This window comes from Microtus pennsylvanicus, chromosome 12 (genome assembly GCF_037038515.1).
Source record: "Microtus pennsylvanicus isolate mMicPen1 chromosome 12, mMicPen1.hap1, whole genome shotgun sequence".
Classification (NCBI taxonomy): domain Eukaryota; kingdom Metazoa; phylum Chordata; class Mammalia; order Rodentia; family Cricetidae; genus Microtus; species Microtus pennsylvanicus.
Window position 1 is genome coordinate 70,436,616 of NC_134590.1, and position 19,200 is coordinate 70,455,815.

The following is a 19,200-nucleotide window of genomic DNA, read 5'->3' on the forward strand; positions in this document are numbered from 1 at the left end:
CAAACATGCCCTCAGCTGCAGCTTGGACCTGGATATCAGCATTGTTTTGGGTGACAGCAAAGGTCACCCAGATCAGTATGACCCTGATGGCAACATGGTCCCTGGATACCAGCATGGTCGCAGGTGGCTGACCAGACCTTGGGCATCTGCATAGCCTTCTGTGGTAACTGGAGCCATCAACATCAACTCAGACCATAGCCCCCAACAACACCTATTTTTTTAAAATAATGTCCTTATGATGATTTTCTAGATTTCCTTGGTGTCTGGGTGTCTGTTGTTTTGCATCTCTTTTCATCTCTAATTTTTTTACCTTTCCCCACCACCTTTCATGTCATTTGGATAAGGGTTTGTCAATCCTATTTATTTTCTCAAACAGCCAATTCTTTGTTTCATTGATTTTAATTTTTGTTGCTTTTATTTTATTGTTTACTGCCCTGGAATTAAATATTTCTTGCTCTTTACTCCTTTTGGATGTGGTTCCTCTATTTGTCCTTTCATCCTGAGGAGATGTCTATCCTTTATGCTAAGGTGTGTTTCTTGGGTGTAGAGTAAGGATAGATCCTGTTTTTTTGCATTCATTCTGTTATCTGTGTCTTGTTTTGGGGAAGTTGAGTTCATTAATATTGAGGTTTATTAAGGATCAGTGGTTTTTGATTCCTGGTATTGATACTCGGTCTTGTCTTTGTTGGGTATGTGTTCTTTGGTTGCAGCTGCCCCCTTTATATTCTGGGCAAGTGTGGTGGCTGTGAGGTCCCTGGTATAGAGGGCTTCTTTGAGTTTGTGAGTGGACACATAAGAGTGTATATAGGGTGGAGGAAAAGGCTGTGAGGGGCCACAGCATAGAGTTGGATCTACACCAAGATTGGAGTCCCTAGGAAATGATTTTAGGTGAAAAGAAGTGCTCCTGCAGGCAGGCTGTTAGAGGGAGAATATAAGCTTGGATAGTTTAGATGGTCTGGAAGAGACGGGGAGTAGCCTCATGTGACCTCTGTGGGGTTCTGGTGGGGAGTGTTCTTGTGGGCTGGTGACTGACATAGGGAACTCAGGCGGGTTAGATGGAAAGACTCTGAGTCTCAGCTGGGAAAGAGCTAAGCTGAGGCTGCACCAAAATGTCCTTCCTATTTCTAATGTTACATTAGATTCTCCACTTAGAATTCTTATATTTTAAATATCTCTATTCATATTAACTTTTCTTTTTCTCAATATTTGTATTTGTGCTTTACCTATATGTGTTCCTATGCTTTTGGAAATTTTGCAATCCCCTTTCCCTTTGACCTTTTTAAAAGTATTTATTTACATACAGTAAAATCCAAGTATTTACTTAAAAATCAAGCTATCAATTTATCGATTACATAGAACATTGCCTTCACCACCTTTAAAACACAGTTGTTGCTGGTTTTTTTAAATTCCAACTACCTTCTTAAAGGGATAATGTACCCATGTGACTCCTTTCTGTATATTATTTTTTCTCCAGATTGGTCTCCCTCCTCTAGCCATCTCAACAATAACTATAATAACTCAGTTGTTCTGGAGATGTTGCATGCATTTGTTCAACCACCTGAAGTGGTTTTCTCCTTTCTCATTTTGTCTGTGCTTTTGTCTACATCGTAGGTCCTAAATAGATATTGATTTATTAACTCCTGAGTATTTCTTTTTGCTTCTTTCATAGAGGCACATGTGTTTTTAAAAAGGTCAGTCTTCTTAGGGGAAAGCACAGACAAGGGTTAAAATACATAAAATGCACATGAGACTTAATGAAACACAATACAGCACTATCTTTGGATTGGTTTGAGAAAGCTGTTTTAAATTACAAAATGATGAAGTGCCTTTGAAGAATTTTCTTTTGTTTGGTGTAGTCTGTCAATGTCTCTTTACAGGAACATTGACTACCAACTACTGTGCCTATCGACCCCCAGTCAGGTAACTCCTCTTCGTGCTTTCTCTTTGTTTACCTGCATTTTGCCTGATGACTTTCTTGGAGTTGAAAAAAACCCTGCTAAGTAGTTCTCATGCCTCTGTGTAGCTAGAAAGCAGGTTTTGCTTTAAAAAAAAATACAACACATTTTAAAAAAATAAATTATGGTCTCTATTTCTAAGTCACGATGTTGACATTTGAAATTGCATGGTTCCTGAGCTTCATTAATAAACGGTTAACTCAGTAGGTAAAGGCATTCGATTCCAAGCCTGACATCTGGCATGTTTCCCGGGACTCACATGATGGAAAGATCTGACTCCAGCAACTGTCCGCTGACCTCCACACACACTCTAGATCACCAGTACACATGTATGTGCACAAACACACTGCAGTGAATAATTAAAAGAAATGTGAACAAAAGAAGCATTTCCTACTGTTGCTTGAACAGAGGGAAGATGCTGCCAAAGGACAGATTTACCTTGTGTGGGGTTGAGAACCAAAGACCAAGGATAGCAGGAGAGCTTGGCTGTATAAACGAGGCTCATTTTCAGCAATCTGAACCCCGGTTACAATTTCTTGCGTAAGGCAAACGCGGTGAATGTTACTCATGTGGTTTTTGTTGTTGTTGTGTGGTTTTATTTTTGCTTTTAAGAGGCAGGGACTCACATGATAGCCCAGCATGGCTAGGACCTTATAATGTATCCCTTTTTGTTCATTTGTATATAATAATATTGTAGCAAGGTAAGACGGGTGATATCTTCCAGCCTGTCAAATCCCAGAAAATGAGTCCATTTTGTCCCCCTGCCGATGTGGGTTTGGACTCCCGTGGGGCATGATTCAGTCAACCCCACATGAAGCAGCAGCATCCAGAGGCAGAGCCTGAGAATGTGATGAAAATCAAGTAGGGTTTGATCTGTTTTTAAAGTTTCTTTCTTTTTGGAGGTCAGTTTCTAAGAATAAATAACTCCTGTCTAGTTTAGCCACTGCAAAGAGACATAACTCCCTATCTGGAAGAACAAAGATTCAACCCAGAAGGCTAGTGATGATGTGAGTAAGAGTGCTGGCTCTGTAAGCGTGGGAATCCAGGTCTGAATACCCAGCACCCATGTAAAGAACAGGTCATGGCTGCAAGTACCTCTTGACTCCAGCTTCGGGTACAGAGATGGGCAGGTCCCCAGAGTTTCCTGGCCAGCCAGTTTAGACCAATTACAAGTCTCTGGTTTAATAAGGTTTCAAGGCTATAACATAGTGAGTGACAGATAAACCTAAAGTCCTGTTTTGGGCTCTGCTTGTGTATGCTTGGGCACGCTCACCACACACTCATGAATGTGCACCCCACCCCCCCTACACACACATGTTGTTTATAATGACAATAGCAATGCTAAAGATGCAATCAAGACCACGAGCTGCAGCCCATTGGATGCCTCATCAGTCATCCCAGCAGGAATTCCTATCTTCTCAACATTCACGACCTCAGGACTTCAGAACACCACAGCGGAGTCATGAACACGGTGACCTCAGTGTGGGTTTGCACTGTCTCCTTATGAGTAGACTAGGCTATTTTTTTTTGAGGGTTGGGGGGAAGGGTGTCTTGAAGATTCTAGGGCTAATGATATGTCCTAGGTGAAGCTGATCTGGTCCATAGCAGCGAGGAGAAATCTGATCACCCAGGTGAAGGGCAGCATTTTGTTGGCTTTTATTCAAAAGGGAATTTCCTTCATTATTTTTTGAGGACATACTTTAGGATCCTCTGACTTCCATTTTCCTCAGCCACCATTTTTTGCACCTTCTAAAGTTCCCCATCTGAATTAGCTATAATTAAAGTGTTTGCCCTGGGTTATCTTCATAATTCTGTCAACTTTCTCATGCTTAGAAGAAAATGGTCTCCTTCATGCATTTCTTTGTTTAGACCAATTGTGACTCGTAAATTCTACTCCATTCATCCATTTCTGTTCACTCATCCTGGAATTTTTTACTTTGATACTCAAACCATATTAGCCTTGGCAGTGGAAAATCTTTCACATTGTTTTCTGCATCTCCTAACTATCCTCCTTTGAACATATTTTACTATCTGGCAAGGGGAGCTGTCTTCTACCACATTATGGTGGCCGAGCAAGCCCCTAGAACCAGCTGATTTCCCCAAAAGTCCTGGTTTCTCCATCTATTGGTAGGAAGGTAGTCGGTGGCCTTAGTTCTGTCTTGCACAAAGCATGCTATCTTTGAAGCTTTTCTTTCTACCTAAATATTGAAAATAAAGAGCTCAGTTCCACTTGATAGTAAGTATTCATGCACATTTCTTCTGTGATTGTTCCTATCTTGTCTGCCAGTGAGAAACTTGATTCTTGTCCGTGGTGTTTTCCTGTTTGCCCTGACTTCCAGGTTACTTCCACAGTGCCCTCTTGGGTGATCCTGCTCCTCATTTGCTTCAGTTTATACTGGCCTCCACATTAACATGTTCCCTCCATCAGCAGAAGAAAGAGAAGAAGGCAGAGAGAGTAGCTTTTAGATTCTTGAAAATGTCTTCCCTCCCTCCCTCGTTCCCTCCCTCCCTCCTTCCTTCTCTCCCTCCCTTCCCCTTCCTTTCACTTATTTTATTTCATCAAAATACATCATATTTATTATTTTGAGAATGTTCAGTTTTGTACTTAAGTCTTCTTGATTTCAAACACTCCAAAAGTCAAGCACTCCTGACTGTTGGCTGTATTTCAAACATTGTGGTTTCAGTCTATCGTATTGGAGCCCCGGGGTCCATGTTTGACCTTTTCTGTTTATAAAGAGCCATTTCGGGGTGCCATAAGTCCTAAGTCTGACCTATTGTTAGGGTTTTTTTTTGTGCCTTATCTAACTTATCACAGCCCCTGCCCTGAACGGACAAGCAGAGAAAGGCCTTAAATTGCCCACGCTCAGGAGTAAACACTTGAGTGTGCTGGGTGATGGCGTGTTCTATTCTGTCCTCTGTCTTTTACTGTCTCCAGGGTGTCTAAGGATGCAGCCAGTCTACATTCTTCTTTCAGAGATGTTCTGATGATGTGATAGGATGAACAATGAGCCCCCAAATAATTATGTCCTAATTTCTGGACCCGGTAAATGTCCCCTGTGTGGATGAGAAGGTGCACCTGTATTTTCTGGGCGAGCCTGCTGTAAGATGATAGAGGGTGTTAGAGGGTTACAGAATGCTCTGCTGGGAAACACTGACTCCATGATATAGCAGCGGCCAGAAAAAGGAGCATGCAGGACATACCAGGAAGTATGTGCTTCCTGGATTGTGGTTCTGTGTTAGCTGTGATGTGACAGTCATCCCAGGCAGCGGTGCTCCTGTGGGGTGGGTGACAGAGTGCTGTCATGTGCAGCTTACTGTGTAGTACAGTAGAGGCTGGCTTTGCTCAGAGCAAAATTTGGGCCAATTCCTAGTTACTCTGGTGTCTTATTATCTGCGCTCTTTACACAGTGCCATCCTTTGTTTGTTAAAGACAAAAAGAAAGACAAAATTATATCATTTAGGATAAACTAAAAAACAAAACCCAGGCCATGCTGTATTTTAGCTGAAGCTTGGCAATTCCATTTCTGCCAAGGTGATCACTCAGCCCGACTCTATTGTTATGAGAGGCTGGATCAGTCTCATCAGTTTCTCCAGCACCTAAGCCAAAGGCAGGGTGTGCTGACCATGTTTGCGGTACAGTCCATCACACTGACAGTTTGAGAGTGGATTGTGCCTGGGGTCGGACACTATTTGCCAGTACCCTTTAAACGGATCATGCAGTGGCTGAACCACTGCCCTCCAGCCCAAAGGATTGATAACACTATCAGGGCTCAGATGACACCGGGCCATGGTAACGGGCTTATACCCTGAAGCTTCTCTTAATAAAGGTGATGTAAGTTCCCAAATGAAGAATCTACACACACACACACACACACACACACACACACACACACACACGTGCACACACACACTAATAGAAAAACCCCTGAGCATCACATTTAAAGCTATATTGCTTTTTGTTCATTTTTTTTCCTTGCTAGCTAGTGTCTGAATTTTAACCTTACCATTGTATATTCCACATGCATTCATTTTGTTTGAATAAAAGTCAGAGTAGTGTGAGGAGTTGTGAAGATTTGGTTAACTGAGATGCCTGGTGTGGTCCCAGGAAGATATGAACTATTAGATGATGTTGGAGATGAACATCTAACGCTTTTGTGTAAAGATAGAGAAGTGCGGGCACTATTCAGCCCATTTGAGCCTTCTGGTCTCCTTTCATCTGCAAGTGCTAGAAAAAACATCAAAAGAAGGAGACGTGATACATGCATATGATGCCACTCCAAGCAAAGGACTTCTTAGGTTAGAAAATAGACATGGGATAATAGATGCTCAGCTCTATCAGGTGATATCCTATTCGGGGGCTCATCCCTTCTTTTTATAGGGTGTTTGTAACATAAGGCTTTTCATAATGAGAATTTTTTACAGTAGTTTGTGTCTTTTCATAAAGGGACAGATGAAGCAAAATTAATTTTCTTTTGTAGAAAATATATGTCAAATGATAAGGAAGACTTTAAACATGAAAATGGAGACTTATAGTTCCTGAACCTAGTGGCATGTTGGAAACCTTTTCATATATTTTGTTTCATTAAAGCTTGACCTTTTCTATCCTGTTCTGGATGTTTGGGTTCCCTGAGACTGCTCCAAAAGGGAGGCTTGCAACAGCAGACTGACTGCTTCCATTTAGCACGGGTCTTACAGAGCCAACTACAAAGGCATGTCCACACCAGGAGCCCAGACCTTTGCCTACAGCATTCAGTTTCAAGTTGTTTTTGAAAAATGTGACCCTTCTGTTCTGTCCCTTGGGCTCCTTTAACATTTTAGTCCCTGAAATCCCTGGTCAGTGTGCCTGCAGCTAAGGAGAGCCAACACTAGATGGCAGTCGTCACATCCTTATGATCTTGGCTTTGCTCTTTGCCTCTCACAGGCCAAGAGCTGAAGAAATACTTCGCACCCTGCACACAGACAAGGGCAGTGTGCTAAATGTTCTGATGCCATGTCCCACTGCCCTTTGAGAGTCCTGTCCCATGTCCTTATTCTGCTTCTTTCTCCAATATGTAGGTATGACACGCTTGCTCGCATGCATGGCATTTGCCGACATATCCATCTACATAGGCTTTTTATAAGGGTAGGACAAGATGGGGAGTTTGAAAATGAGGCGTGAAGATGGCAACATGCACCTACTGTAGTAAAATATGCTTTATGATATAGTGACATGTGACCATCAAGCAACATTTTCTTTTAGAGTAAAAGTCCAACACAAGGTCTCCTTCACTGAGTAATTCTCACCTCACACCCTTGTCTCTAGTTTCACTCTGTTTGGCTTTGCTGGGTGAGTAATTACTATGTTAATCCTCCAAACCTTCATCTACACTGGATAGCAGTCCTGATCGTATTGGATTGATTTGAGGATTACATGACTAAGCATATCATGTGGGGGCGTCCTCTGGCGAGTCCAGACAAGACACAGTGAGCTTGTTACATGCCAAGGGTGGCTCCCATCAGTCTCTCTTAAAATGTATGACTGCTTCCAGTGGTCCTGCAACATGTGCCTTGTTATTGCCGTTTAGCCCACCAAGAAGCCAAGCCACAGGGATGAAGTAATGTGCCCAGGGCTTCCTGATTGGCATGCATGCCGTGTCCTTCTTTTGTCAGCGCTGTGTTTATTTGGAGTGGGGTGAGTGCTGCAGCTTTTGCTGGAGATCTTGCTGAGAATCGGCAAAGGCGGTGCCTTTCCAGTGAGGGAGCTACCTGAGATCTGATGAAACCTCCTGACCTTGACCAGTGTTGAGGATACAGCTTTTACTCAGTAGGATTCTGTCCCAACTAATTAACCACATGAAGAGAGAGTATATACATCTCCCTGTGGGTTCACTCGCTCTCTGCTTCTGTCTCTGGGGCCCTCTCCATGTGTCGTCTGTCTCCTGTGGAAGGGATCAGGCCGGAACGCTTCAACAAATTGACAGCTCTTTGCTTATTTAAAGGAACCAGACTCAGGATGCTGCTTACAGAAGTTCAGGAAGAGAGTGGACAGGCTGAGTGTGAACTAGATGCTGGGCAGGCAGTGAGAGTAAGACCGTAGAAGTGGGGCCAGGCCAGGGACCTGGACCTCCGTGCGTGTGTCTGTGACAGGCGTGTGCAGGGGGGAGGGGGGTTGGAAATGTGTGTACTGACATCGCCAAGGCTACAGTGCCGGTGCACCGTGCCTCTTACCAGTGAATTTCGGCTACAGATATAATGATAGCATAGACACAGTATGCCTCCGATATAGCATTTACCCAAATTGTTCTGGTGTTAATACAAGCTTGGGAGTCAGAAAGTGAGGTAAAACCTGGTAAGTCCAAGGAGCAGTGGAGAAATGATTGGCTGACGCTATTCTCCATGTTTTTCTGATCCAAGAGCCCCAGAAATCTCCTCCGCCCCTCCTACTCTCTTCCTGTTCGTCTCTATCTGATTTCCTCAGTCCTCAAAATCTCAATGCCTAATCTCTCTCTCTCTCTCTCTCTCTCTCTCTCTCTCTCTCTTTCTCTCTCTCTCTCTCTACACACACACACACACCCACACACACACACACACACACACACACTACCACACCCATCCTTGATTCTAGGTCACTTTTTTGCTCAGTGGAGTGACGGTGTGAACAATACTCTAGGGTTTGCATAAAGCCTCTGCAGCCAGTGTCTACCAAACATGAGCTGGTTTCACAGATGAGGCATCCTTGTAGCCTGGGCTGTGAACCCTGTCCCTGTGGTCACAGAGTTGACCCAGCATTGCCAGCATCAGAGCCTGTGCCCTCTCCCATAGAGCTGCACTCCTACATGGCTGAGTATCTTTTTGTGTGTGGCTAAAGCATCCCTCTTGGTATATGTTGGAGACCCGTAGTTCAGCTCTTCCTAAATGTCCCCCTGGTCTTCAAATACAGTCAGAGGCTTCATTGTCCCTAGCCCACCACAGTCCCGTTGTCTTGACTCATGCTCATGCCCCTTCATTATATTTTTGTTGAATTGAGACTCATCTCAGGGTTTAAACACAAGCTTAGACTTAGTCCAGTTCTAACTAAGTAGTGCACCAATAAGTCAAAACTTAACTGCCATTGTTCTTGAGTTCCCACAGGGCAGGGAACCCTGATTGCTCTTTGGGCTGACAAGGGATGGGGACTTGATTGGGGGATGGAGAGGGAAATGGGAGGCGGTGGTGGGGAAGAGACAGAAATCTTTAATAAATAAAACAACAACAACAACAACAAAAAAAAACTTAACTGCCTTAGTGACGCAGCCTATCATAACCCCTGGGGGAGCACACACATTCAGTGGGTGGTTTTTTATAGATGCATTAGCAACCACCATGAATAAACCACAATATTTAAATGTGTGACTTCTAAGTTTCAGGTTTCTAAGATGCTGGCATACTGAGTCACAAACTCAAGTTGACTTGAGCACAGCTGCCCTTTCCTGCCCTTCCCCCATCCGGTCATGCGGTGGATTTGACCAGCCTTGCTCACCTGTGTAACTGCTGTGGGTTTCCAGTCTCATTTCAGTTAGATTTGTGTCCTACGGTAGGCGTGTCAATTAGAGAGTCCCATGCTGTCTTAGAGTTACACTAATTGAGGGAATGATCAATGAAACAGGATGGGTTTGATGTGCGTGTTATGACCTAATGGGTGGCTGAGGCAAAATAAGTGGAAATATGTGAATTTGTGAAGAAATGTAAAATATGGGCATCTCCTCTCTTAATTTTCAAAAGGTGTTTTTGATGCTTTTGCAAGATACCAACAAAAAGTCTCATATCACTCCAGAAACCAAGTTAGACCCTCAGAATGAGATACCTGCTGGACCCTCTCCTCAACATGGTAAGTAGTATAGCTGTATTTCTATTCCAGGCCAAAGGCTATCAAACCAACTTCATATGACATCTGTTTTAAAAAGGCAGACTAGCAAGAGCCTGGTGAGGGGCAGAAGTGGGTGATCAGGGGGCCTGAGAAAATTTACATCAGAGTTGGAGAGCTTAGATTTATATACTGGCTTGTGAAGGGACAAGATTATCTTTCCTGAATGACTTGCTTATCACAAATGTCTCAGGATGTACAATCAGCATAATGATCCTGCTTCATTTCAGTTTGCCTTCATCGTACACAGACCAACACTTCATAAGTCTGTGGCATGTTTATGTATATGCTAGTAATAATGGGTTTACGTGGCTTAAAAGAGCACCAAAAATGAACCTTGTGTTCATAAGCCTGTGTCCCAACCTTTCCATGAAGACTTCCTTGGGCAGGTATCAGCAGTTGGACAGAATCAAGGCTTGGTTTCCACTGGAGAGATTGTGGTTCTGATCCAGGCCACTTCCTGTCACATGTTAGCAACAATTCACCAATATACATAGTGCCTGTCTCTGGAGAGATGGAGGGTAGCACCTCTTCTTCAGAAACTTCAGACTTTAGAGACAGATGCCCCCTATCGTAGATAAATTGCTAGAATGAAATGTGATGTGATGTTCACCAGCCCGTTCTCCACAGCATTGTGTGAATGGTGCAAATACCTCGTTTCCTCTCCTCCTCTTGCTATTATCAGGTATAAGACACTTACACTGGTTGTCAAAATTGATGTTTACTTGGCTTCTAACTATGGTCTTAATTTACATTTTCCTAAATGTTATGTCAAACATCTCTGCTGTTTATAACAATATTATTGAGATATGGTTTTTATTACCCACATTGTACCTATTTAAAATACACAATTTATTTTTTTATTCAAGTGCATCCATGACTATACTCTATCTTGGATTGTGTTGATTATTAATACTTCAAACAGAAAATTATTTCACTTATCCATCACTCTGTAGGCTTCCCATTCCTCTAGCCTTAAGAAACTCGATGCACACAGCTTAACTCTCTGGATTAGCCTGTTGTGAACATTGTCTGTGGATGGCTGATACACCAAGTCCTTGTGATCAGTTTCTACAAACATGTTTTCCTTCACTTGCCATTTAAAGCCCCATTCCTTTGCACATGCCAAATTCTCCTGCCCACTCATCATTGATGAAAACTTACTTCGGTTGTTTCCATTTATTTATTTTTTTTGCATTAGAATATGTGCCTGAACCTATTGTTTGGTGAGTATATACCTATCAGTAAGTAGATACCTATCAATAGAATTGCTGGATCACGTGCTTAAGGAATTGAGAAAGACTGTTATCTGTCTATACCTCACATTTTTGCCAATGACTTGAAGTTTCCAATTCCCCCAGTCCTTACTAATACATTGACTGGTAATGCTGGGCATTTCTTCATGTGATTATTGGCTGTTCAATAAATTTTTGAAGAAATAACTGTTGCAATTAATTGCATTACTATTTGATTTATTCTTTGATAATTTCATACAAGTATACAATGCATCTTGGTCATATCCACCCTGCATTCTTCCTCCCACTCGGCTATGTTCCCCCGCACATCCCGACCACATGTCCTCTACAAGTTAAGAAAAAAACCCACTGAGTCAGATTTGTAGGGACCTTATACTTATGGGTATGAGGTAATGCACTGAATATTGGCAACTTAATATTGGCCACATCCCCAAAGTACACTGACTCCCCTTCCTCCAGCAACCATTACTTGCCAAAATCTCTTTAACTAGATGTGAGATTGTAGGGCTCACTCCCCAGCTATACTAGAATATTGATTGATTACTCTTATAATGGCAATGTCACTACTGCACTAACGGACACATCTTCCTTGAGGTCAGTATTGTAGTGTGCAAGGCCCAGTGCTGGGTAAAATTGTTACTACCTTTTCTCCACCCATAACTGCATAGCACCTTCTGGCAATATAATAGTCAGAAAGGAGGATTTTTCAGTTTATTCCAGCTTGATTTCACCGTGCCCTGCAACCAAAGACTTATCATCAGCAATAAGATTTTATCATCTAGGTATTCTGGACAAGCAAACACAATAGCAACAGACCGTGCTCTTTTGCAGGGATTCTAGGGCCTTTCTTGAATAGTAACTTGAAGAGGGTATCCAGTTTTGGCACTGCTATTTCCATCATTAGATAGCCCAGGTCTGTTGGGACTAGCATTTCCCATCCATGTAGTAATGCCATTCAAACTGCCCCGTTCCTTTTAAAAATTATCCTTTTTTTATTTTTTAATTTATTTATTTATTAAGGATTTCTGCCTCCTCCCCACCACCGCCTCTCATTTCCCTCCCCCTCCCCCCATCAAGTCCCCCTCCCTCATCTGCTCGAAGAGCAATCAGGGTTCTCTGACCTGTGGGAAGCCCAAGGACCGCCCACCTCTATCCAGGTCTCCTAAGGTGAGCATCCAAACTGCCTAGGCTCCCCCAAAGCCAGTACGTGCAGTAGGATCAAAAACCCACTGTGATTGTTCTTGAGTTCTCAGCATTCCTCATTGTCTGCTATGGATAATTTTTTCAAGGCCAGCTGGCCTGGGCCTGAAAAAATTATCCTTTTAAATTATCTTACAAGTAGTGGGTTTTTATAGGTCTTTTTTTCATAATCATAGGGTTGTTTAGTCTGCTACTCCTTTCTCAAATAATTTTCAAGTGGTTTCAAGCTATTATTGACTTATAAGAATTCTTCGTAGTTTTATGACTATAATTCATGTATTCTCTGATGTATTGATTGCAGTCACCTATTTATGCCAGTCATGTCTGTTCCATAGTTTATGTCCGTTTGCCTTTAACTTCAGTTCTTCTTGATATTACTGGTCTGACAAGGGTATGCTTGTCAATTACTGAAGGTGGGATATTGACATTTCTGTTACTATAGAGCTGTCTATATTCTCTTTGTTTCTCTAAGTGATTGCTTTATATGCTTAAGGGATCTGATGTTTGGTTCTTATGTGTTTGTAACTGTTACATCCACTATGATTAAATTCGTAGTACAAACATTTTAATACAATGTCCCTTTTCTCTTTTAACTGTCTTATTATCAGTCTTTGGGGTCTGATATGAATATAGTCATCATTATTTTCTTTTGTTTACTATTGGCACCAAGTACATGTTTCCATCCTTTCGCTATTTGTCTATGTGTTCCTGTAAGGCCAAACTGTGTGCTGTCTAGGCAGCATATAGCTGATGCCTGTCTTTTAATCATGCTGTTATCCTGTGTCTTTAAGTATATGTGCCAATCCATTCATATTTAATATAATTTCAATACAGATGCTTATTTAGCATTTTGGTTCTTATTTTATGTATCTTAGGACTTTGTAGTCACCTTTTTGGTCATTAATGACTTATCTATATTTATTTTTTGCAGTAATATTTTTCCATTTACATGTATTTTATGCATATTAATCTGTTAACCAATAGGAGTATATATATTATAGAAGTAAATACTAAGATGATTAAGATGATAAGAGGCCCTTGTAAACACTGTTATCAAGAAAACACACAATACAAATGCATCCCATATATATATATATATATATATATATATATATATATATATATATATATGGGGTTGAAGTCACTTCTCATTGGCAAAAGGATTTATCATTTTTTAAACCACATGAGCACATTAGGCTTGATTGTGGGGACCTTCCAGGTGCTTGTGATTTCTCATCACAATATAAAATATATATATATATATATATATATATATATATATATATTTCACTTGTGGTAACAATCCTTTCATTAATAATAATTATATGTTCCTAATGTGGGGAATATTGGGGAAAATCTGTGTAAATGTATTGGAAATGAAATGTGTGATAAGAGCTAATGCCACATGTTGTGTGAAAAATCGCGTCTGAATTTAAAGGCACAGTGTCCAGGAACCAGAAATGCTTCCATTAGTAGTATTAATATGTTATAGAAACACAGTTTCATTATTTAAATTACAAAGTTTTGGACAGAATATAATTTAAAACTGTATTTAAGTCTTTCATTGCTAATTAGGAAATGACTTCAAGGCACATTAAATCAAATTTGGTTTGAGATCACCTACATTTGCCAGCTTTTATTGTAGTCAATAAAATCCTTACATACATAAAGCTCCGTAGGATTCAAATTAATGTTGCTCAGTAGGTACAACTTTAGAAGAATGTTAAATCGAGATGCTAGAGAGACTGCCACTACAATCCCATAAATATACTGATTTAGTTCATCTCATCATCCCTGGTATGAGCTAGACTAGAGAAATTCACTTCCTAGAATAATTGTTAGGCAAGGGCCTTCTCTTCTACGGGTGCTCAGATGGGCTCATTGTTGACCACTGCTGCAGGTTCCACCTGTCTATGTGAGCCCCTTCCTTCTGCAGAAGCTGTATATCATCCAAGGGCCAGCTCCCAAGTAACTCACTGCTCAGAAAGATTGATACTGGTGAAATAAAATATAAAATATATGCCCTTAAATCATAGGGACCCAGCAGCTCGACCGAAATGGGTTTTGAAGATGGATGTCTGGGTGTCTGGAACTTCACAGTGTTACTGGCTCTACACAGTGGGGTAGAAGTCACTTCTCATTGGCAAAAGGATTTATCATTTTTTAAACCACATGAGCACATTAGGCTTGATTGTGGGGACCTTCCAGGTGCTTGTGATTTCTCATTTGATCCTCATTGCTAATTTGCAGGCAAACTTGAGTTGGGAGTGGTTATCTGACTTGCACGAGACCTCTGTGCTTCTAACACCAAAATTTTCTTTTCAGTCATAGCACCTGCCATGGGGTCTTAGCATCATTTTGCTTTCTATGAAATTGCTTGTCCTAGGCCTACTAAACTAAGGTTTATTATGATATTACACACATAATACAATATCCAAATGACCATGTAATGCATCCATTAATAATATATAATACATTATAGAAATACATGTATATATGCATTTTCTAGTTGGCTTTCAGGAAAAAAACCAGTGGCCTCATTTCAAAATGATGATCTGCTGTTGGTTAAGCTCAGGTGACTAGGCTGAACCATACACATTATGTCAGTGGGCCTGGGAGCTGCCCATATTATGTCTTTGTAACAAGCTTCCAGGAGCTGCTTTTGGTTCACACACCACACCTTCAGAGCTCTTCATGCTCTTTTTGAAACAACAAATTTTGGTTCTAGTGTGTGTCGTTTTCCAACAGTGTGATGCTATTGTGAGCTCAGCTAAATTGCATCACAATTCATATGTCCATGTCCAGTCCTGGTTCTGGATACAAGATGCTGAACACAGTTGATTATAGTTACAACTAAATGAAGTCAAACAGGCAGATGCTCACCCAGTGTAACTGGTATCATGCATGAGATGATCAAGCCAAAATGTGCAAAAAAGATGCAAATGGAATTTAATAAAAACAGAGGGCAAAAACACTGGAACAAAATACTATCTACAAGACAAGGAGAGAGGTCTCATAAAACATCAGCCCTGTGGGCATTACCTTGTCTTTCCTGCCTCTAGAACAGACAGTAAATATCTGTGCCTTGAGCTGTCCACTTTGGTATCTGAACCCAAGCTGCCTAATGTACCTAGGCAAGCTCATCTCCTGCATGTGTCTGCTGAGGTCTCTGCTATTCCCCATCATCGTACTGGGAAGGCCAGCTCTACATTCATTGGTGCCCCACGTCACCAGCTTCCTAGGGCAGCACCTGGCCTTTCATGGCAATAGTGACATTTCTTTGTACTCTAAGATCTTATATTTTAATTTCCCTCTGAACATCATTCCTCCTCAGCTTGCTTTCTTCATCAGGGTTTTTCTATCCAGCTCTATCTCAGCCATTCCTAAATACCCACTTTCCCCTCTTGACAACTTTCCCACAGGCCACTGGCTTAGCTTTGGCCACTTCACTCCTGTACCACTGCTGCTCAGAATACGTCTCTGGTCACCACTACATAGTTCCATCTACACATCTCCAAGGTACCCGCACCAGTGAATGTCCAAACTTACACTGTCTGCCCTTACATTGTTTTCTCCCTTCTTTCATGGTATGGGAGTATACCATCTCTGAAGCCAGCCAGTGGGCAAACAAGAATGTCTGAGCTGTTCATGAACTGACTATTCTTTCACTCTCCATGTCCAGTTTTCCCTGGATCCTGACTGGAGCAGTCCTTCATCCACAGTCAGGCTTCCTTTAAATTGTTTGATCTCAGTATTCTTGATTAAAGCAAATGGTAACTTTTATCTACTCGGGCTCAAATTCTGCCCATGCACTCCTAAGAAGATAGGAGTGCTCGCTAGACTCGCCAGAAAACTTTTTTAGAAGATCTGTGGTCCTCTCTGACTCTCCCAGCATGGTAGCAGACTGTATTTATGTCACTACTGCCCATTCAAAACCTGCAACTGTGAGACTGAAGGGCCTGGAACCTTCTCATTTGCTGTTGTGTTCCCAGTACTGTATGCGCTGTGGAATGCATTCTTGTTGATTTACTTGCCTTTGAATGAGATGGCGAGGCATGAGGGAGGGAATTAGAACCAGATGTGTTATTTGAATAGGTAGGTGCAGGAAGCTGTGACCACATGGCCTTATCTTGTTCACATTAGGATTTCAGAATGCATGGTGTCACCCCCACAGATGTGCCATCACTATGGCTACTGTCTTCCAAAATACAGTTTCAAATGAAGGGTGCTTGCTAGAATAGAATATTCTTCCATGTGTCTTTCACAGAATTTGACTCTGGGTAGTTACCTTCCCTCCAGCTTACCCCCTCCTCCTCTTCCTCCTTTTCTCCTCCTTTAGCTGCCCCCCAACTCTGTTCACTGTGTAGTCTAGGTTGGCCTTAAACTCTCTATCCCCCTGACTGAGTGCTAAGGTTAGAGATGTGTGTACCACCACACCTTGTGGCATTGTGCTAACTGTCACCCCTGTCACCTCTGATTTCAGTGGCCTGTGGTCAGTATCATGAATAGCTCTCTAGTGCTCTTTAAGCCTCAAGTTGATGTGAAAGTTCACAAAGCTAATGCTAAGTGAAGCTGGGGCGAACGGCTGTCTTTTCTATACAAGGTGTTCACTGCCGTGGCTTTTCTCTTTTCTTCCTTTTTTACTGCCATTTTCGTGGAGCCTCATCCCCTCATTGAGATCTGAGATCACATTTAAATTTTGAGCTCAATGGCTTGTCAGTAGCATTTTACATAAAATCCCTCTTATTTTTTTTCTCCCAAGATGTAATCCTCTGTATTTCCTTCCTAATTGCTACCGCTTCTACGGATGGAAAGCAATTTTGGCAGTGATTAATTTGAAGGGTCTGCAACCTCTCCTTTGCTTTTTAAGACAATCCTGTTTGCACAGCCTGTCCCAGGAAAGTCTGCTGTAATCTACTGCCTCTTCAAAGAACTGCTCCAAATTCTATGTGTGTCTCTCAAGCTTCACCATGGTGTTAAATCCACAGGGCTGTCTTTTCCTCTTTGTCCACGTTTCCTTGAACTTCAAAACTCTCAATCCCTGCACGCAAGGTGGGGTGGGGGGCATTGCTGCTGCCAATTATACATGCCAAAGAAGGTTTGTTTTCCACGTTAGTTAAGACCAGCAGAGAGCTAACAGCAGGGTGCTCTGCAGTAAAGAGGCTGCCAAAATAAAATGGAATTGAAATAGACTTGGGCAGGATAATCGGTGGTGGCAGGTGCCAGGAAGCAACGACTTCTATCAGGGGCAGTGGGAAGTAGGAAGAGTGTGAAGCTGTAATTCTTGTCACCATGCAGATCAGAGCTGCCATAAAAAGCTCCCGGGGCTGGTGATGAATAGTTCCAATCTTCATTTTCTGAGCTAGAATATCATCTTTGTGTGAAATATGTGACAAGGGTGTGTTTCGCTCATCTTAAGTGTAGCCATTGCCTCAAAGTAATGGCGGGGCATCTTGGATAATTCAGGATGAGAGTAGCTCGGGGCCACCTTTCCTGGCATCTTTCTCTCTACAGGAAGCTGCGATGAACCTGTCCAAAAGGGTTTTTATCAGTTCTTCTCGAACTTTCACTTCCTCACTGGAACCACAGTGAGCAGGGCACCATGACCTGGCATCTTGAGCAGTACTTGGGAATGGAAGTATTTCAGATCTTAGAATATTTCCATATACATAAAGAGGAGTCACAGAAATGAGATCCCAAGTCTAAACATGAAATTAATTGATGTTTCAGTGCATATGTGCACAGCTCAGCAGTAATTTATGTAATAATTTGAATATATTTGTACGTGAATTTAAATTTCATAGTGTAGGGTTTTTCCCACATGTAGTACATACAAGTTGGGGTGTGAGAGAAATATAGGTCTTGGAGTTTTCATCTTCTCCATAGTTTCTTAAATGTCACCTCTTCCCTAGTAAACAGAAGTGTCAAGGGATGCTGTAAGCAGTTGTGTTTATCTCTTTAGACCATAGTACAAAAGCATGATGTTGCTTTGTTAAATACTTAGCTTTTTAAAAATCACACTCAGGGAATTACCTTGAAATGGTGCACCAGTCAATGACCTGAAGGCATCTTCTATTGATGTGTTCTTTATCCTCCTCCTCACTCAAGTCCCCAAGACTCTCCACTGTTCTCACCTGAATTCAAAATGCCTATCTTTAACACTTAGATGAAATTTATGTAGGCAAGCCTTGACACATCTTGACACAATGGCCCTTGAATAACCTTGCGCCCTGCTACTTAGAGCACATTGCTCACATGAAAGGCTCAAATAGTCACAGTGTGATATGCTGTGAATGGACCCAGTAAACAAGATTGCCAGTGCAGAGAAGGAATCAAGAGGTTAAAGGGCCTGGAAGAGATACACAGGTGGTGTTATGTTATCTAGGTGAGAGAATAATGAGTCTAGGAGAAAGAGAGCCTTGGCTCGATGGATAAGGATCCTGGATCCTTTGATGACTGTCCATTTGTTCACTCATTCTTCAGAGTTTGCTGTCTTACTGGAGTGCTGAAAGCTGAGAATAAGATAAACTCAGTCACCTCTTTCCAGTTACAAGGACCTCAGTTCCCATGCAGACAAAGACACTTGGTCATGATGGGAAAAGCAAGGGGATAAGCATAGAGCTCAGACTGAAGAGAGAATTTAGTAGCAGAGAGGTTTTCTTTTCTTTCTAGTGATGTTTATTGACTCTCAGTGTGTCTCAGATGCTTCCTCAAAAGGTCCTATTTGTATTAGCAGAATTTTTTTTTCACTTAGGGCACTGATGTGAGAAAGGCAAAGCTGGAGGACAAGAAGTGGGATTCCTGTATTTATCTACAGTATACACTACTTTCTGTGCATGATCAGAATCGAGGCTTGCAGCACAGCCACATGGAAACCATGGCTGGCATACTGCAAAAGGCACATAAC

At 41.8% G+C, this 19,200-nt stretch overlaps 1 protein-coding gene across 1 annotated transcript in view; it reads left to right on the forward strand.

The window, feature by feature from the left end:
- The window catches only part of Abca13 (ATP binding cassette subfamily A member 13), a 408,645-nt gene that overhangs the window by 209,737 nt on the left and 179,708 nt on the right, over window positions 1-19,200 (forward strand). The window contains exon 43 of the mRNA XM_075943386.1: window positions 9,696-9,801. Within this exon, the coding sequence (XP_075799501.1) occupies window positions 9,696-9,801 (106 nt within the window). The remainder of the gene's footprint in view (window positions 1-9,695; window positions 9,802-19,200) is intronic.